At 44.3% G+C, this 21,920-nt stretch overlaps 1 protein-coding gene across 3 annotated transcripts in view; it reads left to right on the forward strand.

Annotated features, from left to right (window-relative positions):
* INTS9 (integrator complex subunit 9) overlaps window positions 1–18,061 on the forward strand; it is a 109,942-nt gene extending 91,881 nt beyond the window's left edge. For 2 of the 3 annotated variants that reach the window (XM_019941358.3, XM_073805784.1), the window contains 6 exons: window positions 67–191; window positions 2,221–2,388; window positions 14,162–14,260; window positions 14,963–15,100; window positions 16,995–17,126; window positions 17,984–18,061. In XM_019941358.3, coding sequence (XP_019796917.1) covers window positions 67–191; window positions 2,221–2,388; window positions 14,162–14,260; window positions 14,963–15,100; window positions 16,995–17,126; window positions 17,984–18,043 — 722 coding nt within the window. In that variant the 3' untranslated portion in view covers window positions 18,044–18,061. Of the gene's footprint in view, window positions 1–66; window positions 192–2,220; window positions 2,389–14,161; window positions 14,261–14,962; window positions 15,101–16,994; window positions 17,697–17,983 lie in introns of those variants that run through there. The other variant, XM_019941359.3, reaches the window with a different exon arrangement.
* The last annotated feature ends 3,859 nt before the right edge of the window (window positions 18,062–21,920 follow it).

The following is a 21,920-nucleotide window of genomic DNA, read 5'->3' on the forward strand; positions in this document are numbered from 1 at the left end:
TGCTTCCTCACTGGGCCGTTCCTCTGTTGTCTGCATTTAAAATTTTCTTTCTTGTGCTCCCCTTAGAACCCGACTTCACATACCTGGAAGCACTGGCTCCCTACCAGCCCTTGGCCATGAAATGCATATACTGCCCCATTGATACGAGACTGAATTTCATCCAAGTGTCAAAGCTGCTCAAAGAAGTGCAGGTAATGGGGAAATTGTGCTGGCGGCTCCCGCGGTCCTGGCATCTCTGTGCGGATTATGTCTGCGGTGTGAGGGCCAGGATGGCGAGCTGCACTGCTTGTCTTCCTCACCCGTTCTCGGTCTGTGGAGTGCTCAGCCCGGTACCCTCCAGACTCCAAACCGGTGGGCTTTACACCCTGAAAGAAGTTTCTCCTCTAAAGAAATCAAAAGTGGGAGGAAAAGAAAGTGTAAACAGTGTCTCATTTTTGATGAGGACCATTTGTGTCCAGTTAAAAGCAAATTACCCCCTCCCATCACCAAAAAAATCATTCTAGAAACATACTCGTCAAGCTGAAAGACAGCTGAACTGAAACGTGTATTGGGCCCTTGTTGCACACGTGGGTTAGTACCACAGTGTTATGCTTTTGTTAGCGGATTGTTTGGGTTTGGTGGTTGTCGCTTTTTTGTTTGTTTGTTTCATTTTGCATTTTCTGCCTTAGAGAAAGGGAGGGAGTAGTTGGGGTAAAGCATAGGCGAACGGAGCACTGTTGGCCCAGAAGGAGAACGGGGAGGAAAAACTCACCGCCCTGGGTCACTTATCATTCGGGTGGCCCGTGTTTCGGGGTTGGAGGGGTGGTGGCAGTTGGTGAGGAAAACAGCTCAGAACAGGCGAGAGGAAGGGTTCTGATGTCCCATCACCTCGGTGTGCCCGGGACCTTACGTGAGCGCTGGGGTGCCCTGGACCCTAGTCGCTGAGCGAGGTGTGGTTGGCTCCCTACATTTCTCGGCCTGAGCTGGGAGATCACTTTCCTCCTCTTCACAGAACCCCTGACCTCACGAAGAGAGGCACTAACAGGAAACTCTAAGGAAGGGGAGCAGGAAACAGGGAAAGCTGGAGGCCTCCGGAGCGCAGGGGTAACAGCTGATGGTGACCCCAAGCTTGCTGGGCCTTTCTCTAGACATGGTTGGAGCAGTTAAGCCACTTCCGATTTCCATGAGCGATCTGATACACCACTGTGTGCCTGTCAACTTGCTGGAAGAAACAGTTAAGAGCCTGTTGTTTTCACTCCTGAGTAATGTCACCCTCTGTCCCTGAACCACGGCAGACTCCGCAGCCCCTCGGTGGTGTGTGAATAAGGGAAATAGGAGGCCGCCTGGTCTCCACTGCAGGGGAGGAGAACCTGGGGAGAGTCCTCAGGCAGTGACTGTGGAGTCGACTGGCTTTGAGACAGTTATAAGATGCTAACCAGGCAGGAAGGAGGGTGAAAGGCAGTCTGAAGAGGAGGAGAGGTGTCAGTCCTAAAGGACAAGTGCGGTTTGAAACGCAACCCGTCAGGTCTGTTGGAAGCCTTGTTCTTCCGGGAACTGGAGGCTCGGTCCAGACTCTTCAGTAAACGCAGTGACAATGCCTTGACTCTCTGGGTGCCACGTTCGGTTGGTAGTTCGGTGGTATTTGGCCAAAGTAAACATTGACTTACTAATTGGTTTTCTCTCAAGATAATAAAAAGAGACATCTGTTAAAAAATAAAAAAATGCTATCTGATTCAGTGTGTCCTACACAACTGAGGATAAGGCCTCACCATTGCGCACTGCGTAGTACCAGTAGACCTGCAGATCCAGACCAGAAATCCAAACTAGCACAAAAAGTCACAGTTCTTGCTAATCAGCCAGTAGTGGTACCAAGTCGATGATGGGAAGTGACGAGAAGACTGCCCTCAAGGGGCTCAGAGGTCATTTGAGGGTAGACCCATGGCTGTCACCATCAAAGTGACTTAAATACAATGAAAAAATAAATGCAAACCAAAACAGTAAATCCCTTGCTCATCAACATGGCCGGCAGATCAGGGCTTTTCCCTGAAATTTTTGTTCTTCTTTCCCCCCACTTCACTGGTTACTTGGGTTTGACAGGATGAGAATTCGAAACGGCCAAATGGTGAGCCTGAGCACTGCAAAGGGAGGCTTAGCTCAGGACGCGGCCCCTCCTGCCTCACAGCCTCCTCTTGTTTCCTCCTTCTTCTGCCCCCACCTGCCCCTGTCACGCTGGTTCCTCAGCCCCTCCACGTGGTCTGTCCTGAGCAGTACACCCAGCCGCCCCCAGCGCAGTCCCACCGGATAGACCTGATGATTGACTGCCAGCCACCCGCCATGTCCTATCGGCGCGCCGAGGTCCTCGCCCTGCCCTTCAAGCGTCGGTATGAGAAGATAGAAATCATGCCAGAGGTGAGCTGTGCCGCTTCCCAGGGTCACGACCGGGTTTTCCACTTGAGTCTGCGGAAGGCCGTCCCAGCAGTGGCTTTCTTTGGGGTTTGTATCACACATGGATGAACCAAAGCACATCGACCCTTAAGCAAGGAACTGGGAAGAGAGGTGGGATTTTCAGAACCTCCTCATTTTTCCAGTAATGAAGTAACAGCTATCAACCTCAGGCCTGCTGGAGCACTGCTTATATTAAAGCTTAATGTGTGCGGGAGGCCAGGGCGCAGGCCATAGCGTGGAGAACAGGTAAGCCAGCGTCAGCTCTGTCCCTAACCACCTGAGGGTGTGGGTTTCCTCGTCCCTCCTGGACCCCATTTATGAGTGAGGGCCAAGTTTCACCAAGTTCAGAGATAGATGGAGGAGATGAGAGTAACCAAAAAGTAAGGAATGTAAACTTTGATTACTATTTGCATGCATTTTAGTATAACTTAAAGATTTTATTCTACTGAAGTCTAATATTTTTTAGTTCTCTGATATCTGAGCTTGTTTTAATAGGGAAAAAAGGTAAAAAGCATGTCGTGCATGTGGGACAGCTGAGGTGGGTTGCGCCTGAGTGACGGGTGTGGGGAGGGGCAGTGGGAAGCGTGTGGCCCAGCTGCCGCAGTGACGGTGTGCCGAGCTCTGAGGACGCTGCTTTTGGCTTGCTGTTGCCGCCGGAGACGCTTAAACATGTTTTTAGCAAACAGGAAAAAGAAGTAGGAAAACTTAAAAGCAGTGTCCCCCGATTCTCTCTGGAGCTCAGAAGAGTAGCCAGATCTTGGAGTTTGAAGGCTAAGGCCCTGAATGTTGCCCATTTCCAAGACCCTAACAAAGGCTGGTGGTGGAACAAGGCCAGGTGCCATCAATGGGGACCCAGTGTCCGGTACATTCAGTCCTTTCCACAGTTAACCTGAGTTGTTCTTTTTTAAATTAAGAGCAATAGACAGGGGCTTCCCTGGTGGCACAGTGGTTAAGAATCCGCCTGCCAATGCAGGGGACATGGGTTTGAGCCCTGGTCCAGGAAGATCCCACATGCCACGGAGCAGCTAAGCCCATGGGCCACAACTACTGAGCCTGCGTACCACAACTACTGAAGCCCACACGCCTAGAGCCCATGCTCTACAACGAGAGAAGCCACCACAATGAGAAGCCCGCACACCGCAACAAAGAGTAGCCCCCACTCGCTGCAACTAGAGAAAGCCCACGCAGAGCAACGAAGACCCAGTGCAGCCAACAATAAATAAATTAATTTATTTTTTAAAAAATAGAGCAATAGACAAAGGAGATCCAAACAGATTTCAGTAACTAATTTAGAGAAAATTGATTCAGCAAGATAAAACTAGCAAGACTTGTTTGCTAGATAAAACTAGCAAGTGGTCGTGTTTTTCACTAAGACACATAGAAGTAGATGATCGTTCACATTTCACATCCATTTTCGTTTCACTCTTGGTTCCTGGGGAGGGAGCCGTCACAGCACGTGTCCCCTCAGCAAACAGCATGTGGCCGGATTGAGGGGGCAGAAGAGCTGCCTGTGAGCCCAGGCTGGAGAGATGAAGTGGGGAAAGTTATAAAGGTGATTTTTTTAAAGGGGCAGTTTATTGCTTATTGGTAAGCAGTAAACCGGTGGAGAGATATGTATGGTTCCTCAGGTTGACTGCTTTGAGTGTCATTGGGATGTTTGTGGTCTGCTAGTTCTTTAAAAGGAAAATAGCCATTTTTCGTTGGAGCTTGTGAGAGCAGCTGCTCACACCCTGGTATCTGGGCTCAGCAGCTGACTTGCATTTCTCTCTGATAACAGCTCCTTCACAAGAGAGGTGGCCAGGGCTACCTGTGTCAGGAGTTTCCTCACGACCTTAGTACACCTGACAGTGAGCAGGGAACTGGCCTCTCCTCTGCTCTTCCCTTTGAGGCCACGTCCTACTGAGACCCAAGAGAATAAAGAAAGTTCTTTCAGCTCTGAATTCCAGGTTATCCTTTCTCCATATTTCATTGGCCCAGCCCTTTGGCTCCCCCATTTAATTGTAATGCAAATAATATGTTTATTGAGGTGTCACTATGGGCCAGGATCTGTACTCAGCACTTCCCATGGACTGTCTCACCCATCTTATGAGATAGGTACGCTTACTCAATTAGACCTGGTCTTTTCCATCCCTGAGGAAACCTAGGTGATCACCAGTATGTGCCCTTTGTGCCCCAAAGGTCATTCCTAACATATGTCACAGATTTTGTCCTGTAAGTGAGAGTAGAGCCCCCAGTTGATCTGTGCCGCTGCGGCAATGGGGCACCCAGCCCACGGCCTTCCTGTGGGGATCGCAGTGCGGGGCTCCGTGTAATCCATCACCAGCCGCAGCAGCAGCACTGGGGACTCGTTAAAAGTGCAAGTTCTCCAGCCCCACCTCAGGCCTGCTGAATCGACACTCCAGGGTGAGGCCCAGCAGTCTGGGTTTCAGCCAGCCCTCCCCGGGAGCCAATGCTTGCTAAAATTTGAGGACCGCTGGTGTAAGAGACCTATTTCATATATGCCAGTTTTCAATACAAAAGGCAAAAAGAAGGGAGAATGTTGAGTTTTTAAAGACAAAAACAAAATTACTATCCATCTACAAAGAAACAGTCTTACTAATAAGCTTCTGGCATTTCCCATGCCCAAGTTTATCCTCACCGTGATTAAACAGTCCACATTAAGCTTGTCTGTTCCCATTTTAAATTACCAAAATAAAAGATAAATCTACCTCTTTTATGCCTTCTGACACTGAGCCAGAGAAGGAAGGGATTGGCTTTGGGGAGTGCACAGCACGCTCTTCTATCTTTCGTGAAGCTCCTCCCTCAAGTCCAGTGGGAGTAGACCAGCAGCCTTGACCCTGAGACCTGCCCCACGCCCACCTGTTTGTCACTGCTGGTCTCTGGGGGGTCACCTCCGTCTTCCTGCAGGTCGGCCAGGGCTCTTTTTGACCAGCTGTCCTCCTGAAGCCTCCTGCTAGAACATTGAAATAATTGCTCTTTGCTTTAGACTTCCAGTTGCCTAACCCATCAGGTTAATATTGCCTGTGTTGGAATTTTTTGTTTCGTTTTAGTAGTTTGGCGTTGATGATGGATTTTGTTTTCTTTTTTTTTTTTTGATTGGGAGGGAGAGATGAAAGCAAGTTCCCCTCCAAAAAGGGGCCAAGTTTTTGTTTTGTGGTTTGTAGCAAAGAAGTGGCACTAACCATCCCCACTTCTAGTTATTTTGGTTGTTTAATATGTTTTTATGATTGTGCTTTTCATTTTCTCTGCATTTTGCTCATCTCAAAGTGAAAGGCTGTGACCCAGTGTCTTTGCGTTATTTTTGTCTGGTATTTACCTTCTGGCCAACGTCTGTCTTACAGTGGCTGGGCTTGAAGGCTTAGGGTTAGATTACAGTACTCTAAGCCATCAGTCCTCAAACTTTTTGGTCTCAAGACTTCTTAAAAATTAGAACCCCAGAGAGCTTTTGTGTATGCGGGTTATATCTATTGATATTTGCTATAATAGAAGTTAAAACTAAGACATTTTAAAAATATTTAATTTTTAAATGAATAATTATTAAATAAAAAATAATATAAACCCATTAGACGTTAACATTTTTTTTTTATTTTCATTTACTTTTGGCTGCGTTGGGTCTTCGTTGCTGCACGCAGGCTTTCTCTATAATGGCGGAGAGGGGGGGACTACTCTTCGTTGCGGTGCACGGGCTTCTCATTACGTGGGCTTCTCTTTGTTGTGAAGCACGGGCTCTAGATGCATGGGCTTCAGTAGTTGCAGCACGCAGGCTCAGTAGTTGTGGCTCGTGGGCTTAGTTGCTCTACGGCATGTGGGATCTTCCCAGATCAGGGACCAAACCCGTGTCCCCTGCATTGGCAGGCGAATTCTTAACTACTGAGCTGCCAGGGAAGCCCCTAAAAGGTCTTTTTTTGGAAAATGTTTCAAAAAAAAAAGATAAAGAGAAGAAGGGCACTGTTCTATGTTTGCAAATCTCTTTAACGTCTGCCTGTTGAAGACGGCTGGATTCTCCTGTCCCCTTTTGCTTTCAGTCTGTTGTGATATACAAGTCATGTAGCCTCTAGAAAATTCTAGTGAACCCTTGTGAGAGAATGAGAGTGAAAAGGCAAAACATTATTAATGACAATCATATTGACCTCGATGCTACAAAAGAGCCTCAGGAGCCACAGGGGTCTCTGCCACCACACCTGAGAACCAGCACTCTGGATGGTCTTCTTTTGTTTTTTTTTTTTTTTTTTTTTTCTTCTTTTGTTTTTAAGGCCCCTCAGGCTTCTCAAGCTTTTATGTTTATGACTCTGTCGTAAGATTCATTTTTCAATAAAAATAAGCTTGCTCATTCTAGAAAACTTGGAAAATAAGGGGGAAGAAAAAGGATAAAGACAAAAAAAATCAGTCCTAATCCCAATACCAGACATAATTACTGTCCAATTTTTTTGTATTTGCTTTGTGCGTTCACTCTGTGTGTGTGTTTAAGTCATACCTCGTATAATATCTTTGTAAAGTAACAGTATATTGTCATTAAATATATTTCAAAAGTATCTTAGGTATATAATGGTCTATCATAAATGCATCGTAATTTAACTGGTCCTTTACTGGTGGACATTTATTATTTCTGCTTTTTCAAACTATAAATAATACTTTCAGAAACATTCTTTTACATAAATCTTTGTATGTGGAATGTAGATATAGAACTAAAAGTATCATTTGGTTTTGCCTGGGAAATGCATGTGGGACGTGAAGGGGTTAAAATCTGCTGCTGTTCTTTAGGTTTTGCTACTACTAATGGATGCTTGTTTCTCCCCCAAATGAAAGTGTGTCCTGTGCAGCTTCCTTGTAAATCCTCCCTCTTGGTCCTTGTAGCTGCAAAGTGCGAGAGCTGATGGGCATGCGCTAATAGAAAAATTCTATTTCTGCGGTGGTAGGTGGATGCATCCTCCTTCGCAGAGGTGTCTGGCTGAGTCGTCTTGTGAGCTCTAGGTAGACTTCCCTTGTGGCAGGGCTGCCACTTCAGAGAGTCTTCTTGGAGATAGAATTTATTCCTGGGGCTGCCCAGGGAGAGCCTCTCCCCTGCTTGGTTCCCACAGTGCTATCTGCAAACCTCCCAAGCCAATTCTTTGACTTTAAAGTTCTGCCAGACAACCTGACCTTTGATCCTTTGATGGGAACAATACAGTGTAGGGAGGAAAAGATTATTTATGGATGGGCATTGTCAGGAGCTCAGAGCACACACGCATCTCAGTGGGAACATTTCACACTGGTTTCATATGTTTTCTCTTTTTATCCCTTTTTTTTTAATTGAAGTATAATTGACCTACTGCTGTGTTAGTTCCTGGTGCACAACATAGCGATTTAATATTTCTATACATTACAAAATGATCATCACACTAAGTCTAGTTACTGTCTGTTACCATATGACTTTATTACATTACTGACTATGTTTCCTGTAATGTACGTTTCATCCCTGTAAATCAATCTCTCTTACCTATTTCACTCATCCCCTTATCCCTTCCCCTCTGGCATCCACCTGTTTGTTCTCTGTATCTATGAGTGTATTTCTTTTTTTTTTTTAATGTTTGTTCATTTGTTTTTTAGATTCCACATATAAGTGAAATCATGGTATTTGTTATATTATTTCACTTAGCATAATACCCTCTAGGTCTATCCATGTTGTCACAAGTGGCAAGATTCCTTTTTTTTATGGATGAATAATATCCCACTGCATACACACACACACACACACACGCACACACACACGTACATACACAGACCACATCTTCTTTATCCATTCATCTGTCAGTGGACACTTAGGTTGCTTCCATATCTTGGCTATTGTAAATAATGCTACAGTGAACATAGGGGTGCGTATATCTTTTCAGATTAGTGTTTTGTTTTCTTTGGGTAAATACCCAGAAGTGGAATTGCTGGATCATATGGTAGTTCTATTTTTAATTTTTTGAGGAACTTTTCCATAGCAGCTACACTAATTTACAATCCCACCAATAGTGCACAAGTGTTCCCTTTTCTCTGCATCCTTGCCAACACTTGTTATTTGTTGTGTTTTTAATAATAGCTGTTCTGACAGGTATGAGGTGATACCTCATTATGGTTTCAATTTCCGCTTGCCTGATGATAGTGATGTTGAGCATCTTTTCATGTGTCTGTTGGCCATCTGTATGTCTTCTTTGGGAAAATGCCTATTCAGGTCTTCTGCCAATTTTTCAGTCAGGTTTTTGGGGGTATTTTATGTTGAATTATATGAGTTCTTTGTATATTTTGGATATTAACCCCATCTGATATATTCTTTACAAATATCTTCTCCCATGCAGTAGGCAGCCTTTTTGTATTGTTGGTAGTATCCTTCACTGTGCAAAAGCTTTTTGTTTGATGTTGTTCCATTTGTTTATTTTTGCTTTTGAATCCCTTGTCTGAGGAGACATCCAAAAAAAAAAAATTGGGGCTTCCCTGGTGGCGCAGTGGTTGAGAGTCCGCCTGCCAATGCAGGGGACGCACGTTCGTGCCCTGGTCCGGGAGGATCCCACATGCCGCGGAGCGGCTGGGCCCGTGAGCCATGGCCGCTGAGCCTGCGTGTCCGGAGCCTGTGCTCCGCAACAGGAGAGGCCACAGCAGTGAAAGTCCTGCGTACCGCAAAAAGAAAAAAAAAAAAAAAATTGATAAAAGACTGCCGTCAAAGAGCATATTGCCTATGTTTTCTCCTAGGAGTTTTGTGGTTTAAGGTCTTAGATTTAAGTCTTTAATCTATTTTGAGTTTATTTTTTATACGGTATAAGACATGAGACTTTTGCATGTGGTTGTTCAGTTTTCCCAATAACATTTATTGAAGAGGCTGTCTTTTCCCCATTGCATATTCTTGCCTCCTTTATCATAGATTAAATGACCATATAAGCATGTGTTTACTTCTGGGCTGTCTATTCTGTTCCATTAACCTATATGTCTGTTTTTGTGCCAATGCCATTTTGGGTTTTTTTGGGGTTTTTTGTTTTTATGCGGTACACGGGCCTCCCACTGTCGTGGCCCCTCCCATTGCGGAGCACAGGCTCTGGACGCGCAGGCCCAGCGGCCATGGCTCACGGACCCAGCCACTCCATGGCATGCGGGATCCTCCCGGACCAGGGCATGAACCCGCGTCCCCTGCATCGGCAGGCAGACTCCCAGCCACTGCACCACCAGGGAAGCCCCTGCCATTTTGTTTTAATTACTGTAGCTTTGTAGTATAGTTGAAACTCAGAGAGTGTGATACCTTGGGCTTTGTTCTTCTTTCTCAAGATTGTTTTGGCTATTTGGTGTTTTTTGTGTTTCCATATAAATTTTAGAATTATTCTAGTTCTGTAAAAAATGCCATTGGTATTTTTATAGAGTTTGCATTGAATCTATAGATTGCCTTGGGAAGTATGGTTATTTTAACAATATTCTTCCAATCCATGAGCACAGTATATCTTTCCATTTGCTTCTGTTGTCATCAATTTCTTTCATCAGTGTCTTAGAATTTTCCAAGTATAGGTATTTTACCTCCTTGGTTAGATTTATTCCATGGTGTTTTATTCTTTTTGATGCAGTTGTAAATGGGATTGTTTTCCTAATTCCTCTTTCAGATAGTTTGTTGATACTGTATGGAAATGCAGCAGATTTCTGTATAGTGATTTTGTATCCTGCAACCTTACTGAATTCATTTATTAGTTCTAACAGTTTGGTTGTATCTTTAGATTTTCTATATATAGTATCATGTCATCTGCCAACAGTGACAGTTTTACTTCTTCCTTTCCGATTTGGATTCCTTTTATTTCTTTTCTGATTGCTGTGGCTAGGACTTCCAGTACTATGTTGAATAACAGTGTCAAGAGTGGGCATCCTTGTATTGTTCCTTATCCTGGAGGAAATGCTTTCAGCTTTTCACCATTGAGTATGATGTTAGCTGTGTGCTTGTCATCTATGGCACATATATGTGCCCTATATTTAGTATGTTCCCTCTATACCCACTTTCTTAAGAGTTTTTATCATGATTGGATGTTGAATTTGGTCCAAAGCTTTTTCTGAGTCTATTAAGATGATCATGTGATTTTTATTCTTCTGCTTGTTAATGTGGTGTATCCTGTTGACTGTTCCGTGAATATTGAACCATTCTTGCATCCCTGGGCTAAATCCCACTTGATCATGGTATATTATCCTTTTAATGTATTGTTGAATTCGGTTTGCTAATATTTTGTTGAGACTTTTTTCATCTACGTTCCTCAGTGATATTGGCCTGAGATTTTCTTTTTTGTGTGCTGTCTTTGTCTGGTTTGGGTATCAGGGTGATGCTGGTCTTGTAGAATGAGTTTGGAGGCATTCCTTCCTCTTCAGTTTTGGAAAGGTTTGAGAAGAATAAGTGTTAACTCTGATTTAAATTTTTGGTAGAATTCACCAGCGAAGCCAGCTGGTTCTGGACTTTTGTTTGTTATTACTGATTCAGTTTCATTACTGGTAATCGCTCTGTTCATATTTTCTGTTTCTTCCTGATTTAGTCTTAGGAGATTGTACATTTCTAGCAATTTATTCATTTTATTGGCCTGTAATTGTTCATAGTAATCTCTTATGATCCTTTGTGTTTCTGTGGTGTCAGTTTTAACTTGCCCTCTTTCATTTCTGGTTTTGTTTGGTCCCTCTCTCTCTTCTCTTGATGATTCTGACTAAAGGTATATCAATTTTGTTTTTCTTTTCAAAGAAGTAGCTCTTAGTTTCATTGCTTTAGAATTTCTTCTGCTAACTTTGGGTTTTGTTTTTTCCTTTCCTAGTTCCTGTAGGGATAAGATTAGCTTGTTTGAGATTTTTCTTGTTTCCTGAGGTAGGCTTGTTTCACTGTAAGCTTCCCTTAGAACTGCCTTTGCTGCTTCCCATAGATTTTGAATCGTTGTGTTTACATTTTTATTTGTCTCCAGGTATTTTTGAAATTCTTCTTTGGTTTCTTCATTGGTGCACTGGTTGTTGAGGAGCATATTGCTTAGCCTCCGTGTTTTGTGTTTTTTGAAGTTTTTTTCATGTAGTTGATTTCTAGTTTCATAGTGTGGTTGGAAAAGATGCTTGATATGATTTCAGTCTTCTTAAATCTACTGAGACTTGTTTAGTGGCCTAGCATCATGTGATCTATCATGGAGAATGTTCCATGTGCAATTGAAAAGAATGTATATTCTGTTGCTTTGGGCTGGAATGTTTTATATATTTATATATATATGCACACCATTTGGTCTAATGTGTCATTTAAGGTGTTTCCTTATTGATTTTCCTTATTGATTTTATGTCTAGATGATCTATTCAATGATGTGAGTGGGGTGTTAAAAGTCTCTTAATATTATTGTATTGCTTTCGGTTTCTCCCTTTAAGTCCATTAATGTTTGCTTTATAGATCTTGGTGCTTCTGTGTTAGGTGTATATACATTTATGTTACATCTTCTTGCTGGACTGACCTATTTATCATTATGTAATGCCCCTTTTATTACAGTCTTTGTTTTAAAGTCTGTTTTGTCTGAGTATAGCTTTTCATTTCATAGAATATCTCTTTCCATCCCTTCACCTTCAGTCTGTCTCTCTCCTTATTTCTGAAATGAGTCTTTTGTAGGCCACATGTAGATGGGCCTTATTTTTTAATCCATTCAGTACTCTATGTCTTCTGAGTGGCAGATTCAGCCCATTCACATTTAAAATCATTATTTTATAGGTATGTATTTATTGCCATTTTCTTAATTATTTTCTGGTTGTTTTTGTAATACTTTTGGAAAAGTTAGCTAATAGTCTTATGGGAGTTCCTTTGTATGTAACTAGTTGCTTTTCCCTTGCTGCTTTTAAGATTCTTTATCTTTAATTTTTGCCATTTCAATTACAATATGTCTCGGTGTGGACCTCTTTGGGTTCATCTTATTTGGGACTCTCTGGGCCTGCATGTCTGTTCGTTTCCCAGGTTAGGGAAGTTTTCAGTTATTATCTCTTCAAACAGTTCTCTGCCCCTTTCTCTATTCTCAAGTTCCCTATTATGTGAACGTTAGTGCACTTGATATTGTCCCAGAAGTCTCTTAAACGATTTTCTTTTCTCTTTTTTCTGTTTAGATTGGGTGATTTCTACTACTCTGTCTTCTAGTGTGCTGATCTGTTCCTTTGTGTCAACTAATCTACTCTTGATTCCTTCCAGTGTATTTTTTGTTTCAGTTACTGTGTTCTTCAGCTCTGGTTCTTCTTTATATTTTCTAACACTTTATTAAAAACTTCTAACGTCTCACTGTGTTCCATCCATTCTTCTCCCAAGTTCATTGAGCATCTTTATGATCATTACCTTGAACTTAGCAGGTCAATTGCCTGTCTCCCCTTTGCTCAGTTCTTCTGGGGTTTTATCTTATTCCTTTGTTTGTAACATATTCCTCAGTCTCCTCATTTTGCCTAATTCTGTTTTTATTTCTGTGTGTTAGGTAAGTTGGTTACATTTCCCAATCTTGGAGAACTGGACTTTTGTAGGAGACGTCCTATGGGGCCCAGCAGCACACACCCCTCTGGTCACCAGATATATGCTCTAGGGTCACCCCCTTTGAGGGCAGAGCTGACTACCACAGGAACACTGGTAGGTGGGGCTGCCAGGCCACCTACCCAAGTGTGTGGGTCTTGACTCTACCATGTCTCTGCCCCACTCCTTATTGTGACTCCTTCATATCTTTAGTTGTGGAAGATTATTTTCTGCTAGTCTTCCAATCATTCTCATCTATGGTTGCTATATCTACAGTTGTAATTGTGGAGTGCCCATCGAGGAGGTGAGCTCAGGGTCTTCCTACTCTGCCATCTTGGCCACCCCCCCGCCCCCCGTTTTTTGGTTCATGAAATAGTCCTCACATCTGTTTGCCAGTCATTTCAAATATCCTCACCTGCTTCCTCTGCCCATTTGATACTGATCTTCATGTTTACATAAATGGCATCTTGCATATTTTTTTTAATAAAGGAGGCTTGGATAGGTTGAGGTCTGCATGCGTTTAAGAACAGTAGTCAACTAAACTCGAGTGTTAGGGCCTCTCGTAAGATCACATGTCACTACTGGTGGCTGGGTTAGGGGACTCTGAAGTTGCAGAGGAACGGGTACACATCAGACTCTGGTGTTAGAGAAAGAGATGGCCCACAGGTAAAAGCTGTGTACTTCACCTTTGGGAGAAGTCAGATTCCCAGGAATTAGACAGCTCAGTCCGTCCAAATGCTGCTGTCCCTGCCCTTCCTGCCTGTCATTAGTCCCCTGGAGAGGTGAAAGTCGGCACTTGGTGTATATTTTGAGTGAGGAGAAACCGTGTGTGTGTGTGTGTGTGTGTGTGTGTGTGTGTGTGTGTGTGTGTGTGTGTGTGTGTGTGTGTGTGTGATGTATTTTTGATTAAAAATGATTGTTTTCAGTTTTTTTACTTCTTAAAGTTATTTGGTCATTTTAGACTGCAGTGATGTAAATAAAAATTCAAAAGAAAACGAATAATTATGATCACTAAAGGCTGTTTTGACATTTGACGTCTGGTACCGTTCCACCAGACTGGCAGGGGCACATGGTGCTGCGGGCCTGCTGGCCAGGGTGACCCTGACCCTGGGTGTCACCATCCAATCCTGGGCCGTGCACAGGGGTGGCACTGCTGCCCGGTGTGGCCTCCTAGCCCCTGCCTCTGCACAGCACGATGGCAGCACCCTCGTCCCCCCAGTTTACAGGGAGCCTGACTGAAACCCCTCTGTTTGCTCCCAGCTTGCGGACTCACTGGTACCCATGGAGATCAAGCCTGGCGTTTCCTTGGCAACCGTCTCGGCCGTGCTGCACACTAAAGATAACAAGCACATTCTCCAGGTATTGTCGGGGAGGGCGAGGGCCCTGAGATACAGCGGACCTGCGGGAAGAACCCCATGCAGGGGGGGGCCCTCCCCCCAGCGCCTCGCGCCTCACTTCATGGCATGTGTGCGCCTTGGGGGCAGCTCTTTGGGCCCTTGTCTTCACCCCCGCCCCGAGAAAAACCCCCTTCAGGGTTGGGCTGTGTCGCTCTTGTTCCTCTGCATCACATGCCCATAGCGGCCACTTAAAGTGCGCTGGACCCCGGGCCAGGGCCCTACTGGGTGTTGTCTTATTTAATCCTCACAAAGTTCTCTTTACTATCACCGTCTTAGAGGCAGTCTCTCTGCCCTTCATTTTCTTGACAGAAGGACTGTAGCCAGTCAGTCTGACCCCACAGCCAGTGTTCTCGGAGCTGCTGCCCCTTCATAACCGACACGGGTTATGAAGACCTTACGCAGACAGCACTGAGTTCAGTCAACTGAAAATTAAGAATAGATTTTGATAAAAGGAAGAGATCTTTGCCGAATAAGGTGTTAATTCTATGTGGATAGTTGGCTTTAGCTTGTGTGCATTATGTGGAAATCCAGCTGGAGCCCCAGCTGATGGTGACCCTGAACGCAGGCCCAGGGCCCTTCCAGGAAGCGGGTCCCGTGGGCCGGGTAGCTTCACTCGGGCTCCCGGGTGACTCCTTGATGAGATCCCTGTTTTCCTCCCACCCAGCCCCCGCCCAGGCCTGCCCAGCCCACAGGCGGCAAGAAGAGAAAGCGGGCCAGTGACGACATTCCAGACTGCAAGGTTTTGAAGCCTCTGCTGAGCGGCTCTATCCCCGTGGAGCAGTTCGTGCAGACGCTGGAGAAGGTGAGCGGATGGGGTGCGCTGTCTGAGGCCCCGCGGCCCCGCTCCCGGGAGCGCGTGCTGCCGCTGTTCGCCGTCTCCAGTGTCTGCGCTGCTGGCCCTGCAGCATCTGCTTGCTACTCGGTCATGGCGGGGACAGAACCAGGCGAGGGCCACGGAGACTTAGAGGAGAGCGGGCCCCCCTTCCCCCCAGCACCAGGCTGCCCCCCACCCCCACTTCTCGTGGGAACCAGACCAAGGAGGGGCCTTTCTTTCTTCGAGGACGTAGCTGTGACAGATGGGGCAGGGGGACGGCCAGGAGAAAGAAGGGTCTGCCCCCTCTAGAGCCCCACTTTCCTATGAGAAGACCCCTTGCTGTCAGAGCTAGCATGGCCAAGTCAGAGGAGATACGAGTCTCGGGCAAGACTCGGGGGCACAGGGGTCACTGATGCCAGATCCGCAGGCACTCAGGAAGCAGAGCCAGCGATTCCCAGACCGGGTGGGAGGAGAGAGAAGCAGGCAGTCATTGTGGAGGATGGTGGTGCCTGCACTGGCTCAGCGGCCATCCCGCCCCTTGTCCCTGCTGGCTGCTCCCCGCAAGGCACAGATTCCATGACTACAAGTAAAAAGAAAAAAGTTTAACCTGAAAAGATTTCGTAATTCTGGCTTTAGTCACAGGACTTCAGAGATCCCTGTTTTGGCATCAGAATTATAGAATCCTTTATAGAAAAGAGGAGGAATTGGCTAAAGATAATATTATTCGTGTTGCTTCTTGCAAGAAGAACTGCAACTATAGTAGATCATTACAGGAAAAGAGACTTTCTTCTGTTAAACTATTTACTGCCTTTTGCCCAGACTAAATAACTCAGTCGCTGAGGTCTTTCAAATCTTAAAAGCTTTCTCTTTATTGGGAATTGTTTTCTTCAGTAGTCGTTTGATTTTCCCTGAAGGGAGGGCTTTCCCCAAGTTGTGTGGCTCTCCTGGCCCCTAGTGACATGGGGACACCCCGTGGGAATTACCCCAGGGAGCTCCATGTGCCGTGATCACACCAGTAGCAGCTTCCTCCCGACCGTGCCGCGCCCCCCGGCCCTGCTGACGGGACTCACGCTTGACTTGTTTCTTAAAATCTTCAAACAGCTTGCTTTCCCAGAAAGACTTTGTTTAGCTCTCCTGCCTGGGTGCTCGGGAGTTGACCCCTAGGCCCCGACCCTAGCTACTCCCCCCACCATTTCTGCCCCACCTCCTTTGCAGGAGGAATATCCGTGGCTGCCCCAAACTACACTGAGATTTCCAGAGCCAGGTGTGGAGAATCTCCCTAGGTCATGTTCATTTACCTAGCCTGTGTCCTTTCCAGGCAAATTAGTCCTCTTTCCATTTCTTTTCTTCTTTCTCAACTTGACATGTGATGTGTAAGAGAATTCTGAATTAGCATTGGAGGTGGCCCTGGAGAAGTATTTGATATGCTGCCTTATCTGTCTTCTCCCTTGGGAGGAATTTGCCACATCAAAAGGTCAGTGGTATCTTGCTGTGAAGCATGGCATTTTCCTGGGACAGGATGGAGTTTTACCAGGGACCACAGGCGTGGTATGGAGGCTGGTACGGAACAGCCTGGCATCCCAGGCTCCTGAGCTCAGGTGCTTAGATGTGCTCCTCAGATAAAAGCTTAAGCAGGTTGTAGGAATTCTGCTGTGTTTTGCATGAGATATTTGTATGTTTGGGGGCTTCAGTTTGAATTCTGTTGCTGTAGCTGGTCCTGTGATTAGTCTGTAGAATTGCACTGAGTGTCCAAAATGCCAGTTTCTAGGATGTTCAGTTTAGCCAATTCTAGGAAGCGTGATTTTAGAACTCTCAGTTGCTGAAATGTCCTCTGGCTTTTCAGAGCACCCAACATCCTCCTGTCCCTTTTCTTTTGGAGCAGCATGGCTTCAGTGATATTAAGGTGGAAGACACAGCCAAGGGCCATATCGTCCTGCTGCAGGAAGCTGAGACACTCATCCAGATCGAGGAAGATTCGACCCATATCATCTGCGACAATGACGAGATGCTCAGGGTACGCCTGCGGGACCTTGTCCTCAAATTCCTACAGAAGTTCTGAGTGGAACACGAAAGCCATCTCCACTTCCCTGAGACCCTGCTGCAGTCCTTCACTGTGGCTGCCCAGCACCCAGTGGTGGAAGGCCATGCAGCCTGGCAGGTCTCTGTGGTGGTGGTCTCTGGCTTGAGCAACATTCTCAGGAGTTACGGCCAGAATCTCCCAGTCTGGCTTCTTGGTACTGTTTCAGGCAAGAGCTTTTCCTTTAACCTTCAGCCTCATCTTCCCAGTCCTGCCTCTCTCAGGTAGCCAGGCAGGTGAGGCAACAAGCCAAGGAGAAGGCTGAGAGCTACAGCAGCTTTCCAGGAGGTTAATAGTGGACGGAGAGGTAAAAAGATGAGGACTTGTGACCTGTTTTTCATGGTTTCACAGGCCTTGGGCAGGGGAACTAGTCTTTGAGTTTGTTTTACTGTCTACAGTGCTGTACCTGATAAGAAAGATGCTCCCCCAAAATTAGCAAAATGAACCCATCTATCTGTATTTTACAATGTGAGCTCATTTTGTTAATAAAACTTATTTTTTATAGAAGTAGCTGTGTTCTGGTAAACCTACAATTTATATAGCCATTTAGTATCTGAAAGAATATGAAAATATACAGAACTGAACTTAGAAACACCACAGCAAATTTTAGTTTGGTATGTGCATTAGTATATTTCTTAAATTGTACGAACGGGTGCTTAACTTCATCTGAGCTGTGTCAGTATGAGAAACACCAGCACAGAGCGCTGACACTGACCTTGACCTTCTGGGGGAGGGCCTGAACCAGCATCTCAGGCTCCACCCACAACCTCCGCTCACCACTGCTTCTCCCACAGATGATCAGGATTCTCCGCATTCCGCTGAGCAGTAAACTCAGATGCCTGTGTCTGAAATAATGGAATTGCTTAAAACAGGTATTTACCAGATTACATCAACTCTGAGATAGCATCAGTTGTAACACACATGCCAATTTTGCAAGTATTAAAATGTGGAGAGTAGCATACAAGTCTTAGAACTGGCCAGCAGTAGAAGTAGACGCTTACCGTCTTTTCGGACCAGTTGAAATTCAGTCGGAGGTCAGTCCAACCTGGCCAGCAGCAAAGCATCACAAAGGGCTTTAGTGACCCAAGAACTGTAACACTATAGAACTACTTCCTCAGGTTTCATGGAGAGTTGGCTGTCAGTTCTGTCTCTGGAATGGACACGTCAGTGGGAAGCAGTTCTTCATTAGAGGAGGAAAAAGGCAACTTCATTTTTGCCATCTCCAACTTTGCCAGCCTTGGGCCCAGGAATGGTTCAACCGTTCTCTGTTTCCCAATGTGCAGGTCATTCCAGTCGAGGGGCCCAGGGTGTGTCTACAGAATAAACTTCGGGAGAGGATTAACATTACAAGAGACGGACATGCCATGGTTATGAAAATTTAGTTTTGTTTTTAGTAGGAGAATTGTAAATATGCAGCACATGTAGGCATACTTCCTAGTAAAACTTGAGAGAAGTCAAGTTTTTTAAAGTTTTCTTAATGTCTTGAAAAATGCAAATGCAGTATGAAATAGAAAAATCAAAATGGTTATTTTACTTAAATGTTCCAACAATGATACGTCCAGGAATGACTTGGATTTGTCCAAGTTGGATTTCTGTTAAGGGCTTGATTAATCCCAGGGGATCAGTGAGAGGTGCTTGAGAAGTTGTTACTAAAGAGGCAAACAGTCCATAAACTGATGTGCAGGAAATAAGAAATGATGACGGTTCTAACTGTCATTACCACCTACTTCATGGCAGAAGCCAGAGAGAGGAAGAAGCAAAGAATCATTTGTTAGAGCAGAGAAATCTAGAGCCGGCCCTCCCAAGTATTAGGAGAGAGCAGTTATGAATAACTCTACCTAGAGTTCAGGTATTTGGATACCAAACCAGGTTGGTGAATAGAAGACCCAGAAGAAATGGTGGGACCTGCTGTTAGCGCCAGAATTATACCACCCATAGTGGCTTTGTTACTTGGAAATGCAGCCCGCTGACTATTCACACCGATCTGGGGAAGAGACTGACATTTAGAAAAATTTCTACTCATAAGCCCAACAAACGCCTAATGATTAAATAGTAATTGAAAAAACATTAAAAATAGTGAGGAGGGACCTGATTTTCTTATTTCTTTTGATCTTTCTGCAAAGTAGTATATCTATTGCTGTGTAGCAAATTAGCCCAAAATTTAGTGGCTTAAAATAGCAAACACTTATTATCTCACTGCTTCTGTGGGTCAGAAATCTGGTGTGGCTTAGCTGGGCGCTCCTGGTTCAGGGGCATCTCTCCACAGGGCCACAGTCAAGGCGCTGGATGAGGAAACTGAGGTACAGCAATTAACTTTCCCCAAAACCCATCGCCAGTAAGTGGCTTCTGCCTTACCTTAACATCGTGTGTGAGCACCAGGGGTCAGGAGCTGGGGAAGGGACTTGAGGCGTATCGTCCATTTCTTTTTAGGTAATGGTAACAACTATTTGTCGTCTTGACCCCTGGAGAGCTTGAAGCCTTTGGGCCTCACCGTTTTCCTATAGAGGCAGAAGTTGGCTTTTCCAAACTGTAGACATACCTTGGGGATATTGCTGGTTTGGTTCCAGACCACAACAATAAAGCACATGATCACAATAAAGCAAGTCACATGGATTTTTTCATTTCCCAGTGCATATAAAAATTATGTTTATACTGTAGTCTATTAAATGTGCAATAGCATTATTTTTTTTTTTAAAAAAGTGTACAGACCTTAATTTTAAAATAATGCTGCTGGGGAAATGGCACTGATAGACTTACTTGATGCAGGGTTGCCACAAACCTTCAATCTGTTAAAAAAAAAAAAAAAAGCAGTATCTGCAAAGCACAATAAAATGAGGTTTGCCTGTACAGTGAAGTATCAACAGAAATGAGAGTGCAGAAACCTCCAAAGCTGTATGATCATATATTCATGTGAGCCAAGCAAACTGGTGAGGAAAGGGAGCTACTTTCCTTTGGCCCAAGTCCAGTTTTTCCCCTACAGCCATGAGGAAAGTTGAATGCTGTCTCATTGTTTTCATGCCATACTGTGGGAAGGTAGAAAACCTCTGATGTCCCCAAATTCACTGCAGTGGAACTATGGGTAAATTACTCTTTTTCAAACCTAGAATGAGGTAAAAATAACCAACTACAGTTCTGACAGAAGTCGCAACTAAATTATGGAGATAGGCAATGTAGAACTGAGCCAAACATGTCTATTCTTGCAGGAGGCTGCAGCCAACACTGTTCTTGGATCCCATTTTAGGTTTAATCACATCATAGAAGCATTTTACCATCTATAGATTCAATGCCATCCCTATCAAAATTCCAATTGCATTTTTCACAGAAGAAAAAAGTCAAATTTGTATGGAACCAGAGAAGACCCTGAATAGCGCCCCCCCCCAAAAAAAAAAAATCATGAGAAAGAAGAACAAAAGCTGGAGGCACAATTCCTGATTTTAAGCTTTAGTACAAAGCTATAGTAACCAAAACAGTATGGTACTGACAAAAATAGACACACAGGCCAATGGAACAAAATCGAGGGCCCAGAAATAAACCCACACATATACAGTCAACTAATATCGACAAGGGAGCCAAGAAGACTCAATGAGGGAAGGACAGTCTTGTCAGTAAGTGGTGTTGGGAAAACCGGATAACCACGCACAGAAGAATACACCACTCATAAAAATTAACTTGAAAAGGAATAAAGACTTAAATGTTTAAGACCCAAAACTAGAACTACTGGAAGAAAACGTAGGGTGAAAGCTCCTTGACATTGGTCTTGGCAACAATTTTTTGGCTATGACACCAAAAGCACAAGCAACAAAAGGAAAATAAACAACTGGGACTACATCAAACTAAAAAGCTTCTGCATAGCAAAGGAAACCAGCAAAATGAAGAGGCGACCCAATGGGAGAAAATGTTTGCAAACTATCTGATAAGGGGTTAAGAGCCAAAATATATCAGGAACTCATACAAATCAATAGCAAAAAAAGTGGGCACAGGACTTGAATATACATTTTTCCAAAAACATACGAATGGGCCAAAAGGTACATGATAAGGTGTTCAACATCACAAATCATTACCGTACACATACACAATGGAATATTATTCAGCCATAAAAAGGAAGGAATTCCCATCTTTTACAACAACATGGATGGACCTTAAGGGCATTATGCTAAGTGAAATAAGTCAGACAAGCACTATATGTTCTCACTCATGTAGAATCTAAAAGAGCTGAACTCAAAAGATAGAGTAGAATGGTGGTTGCCAGGGGCTAGGATAGGAGGTGGGGAAATGGGGAGATACAAATGTCCAGCTATAAAATGAATAAGTTCTAGGGATCTAATGTACAGCATTGTGACTGTAATTAACAATGCTGTATTATATACTTGAAAGCTGTTAAGAGAGTAGATCTTAAAAGTTATTACCACACAAAAAGGTAATTATGTGACAGGATAGAGTTAACCTTATTGTAGTAATCATTTCTCAGTGTATATGTGTATCAAATCCTGTGTACACCTTAAACTTACATATGCTGTACGTCAATAATATCTCAATAAAACTGGGGAAAAATTACATGTATTAAACTTAAGCATTTTTTGAGTCATAGGACCACAGATCTTTGAAAGGTGTTTTGCCCACATCTTGTCATTAAACATGTGGAGTATTTCTTCTCTCCCTTATATTGTTATCTGAGGCCACTGAAAAAAATAGGGGTGTATCCTCTGCATGATAATTCTTATGTTAGCAGGA

Source organism: Tursiops truncatus, chromosome 6 (genome assembly GCF_011762595.2).
Source record: "Tursiops truncatus isolate mTurTru1 chromosome 6, mTurTru1.mat.Y, whole genome shotgun sequence".
Taxonomy (NCBI): Eukaryota; Metazoa; Chordata; class Mammalia; order Artiodactyla; family Delphinidae; genus Tursiops; species Tursiops truncatus.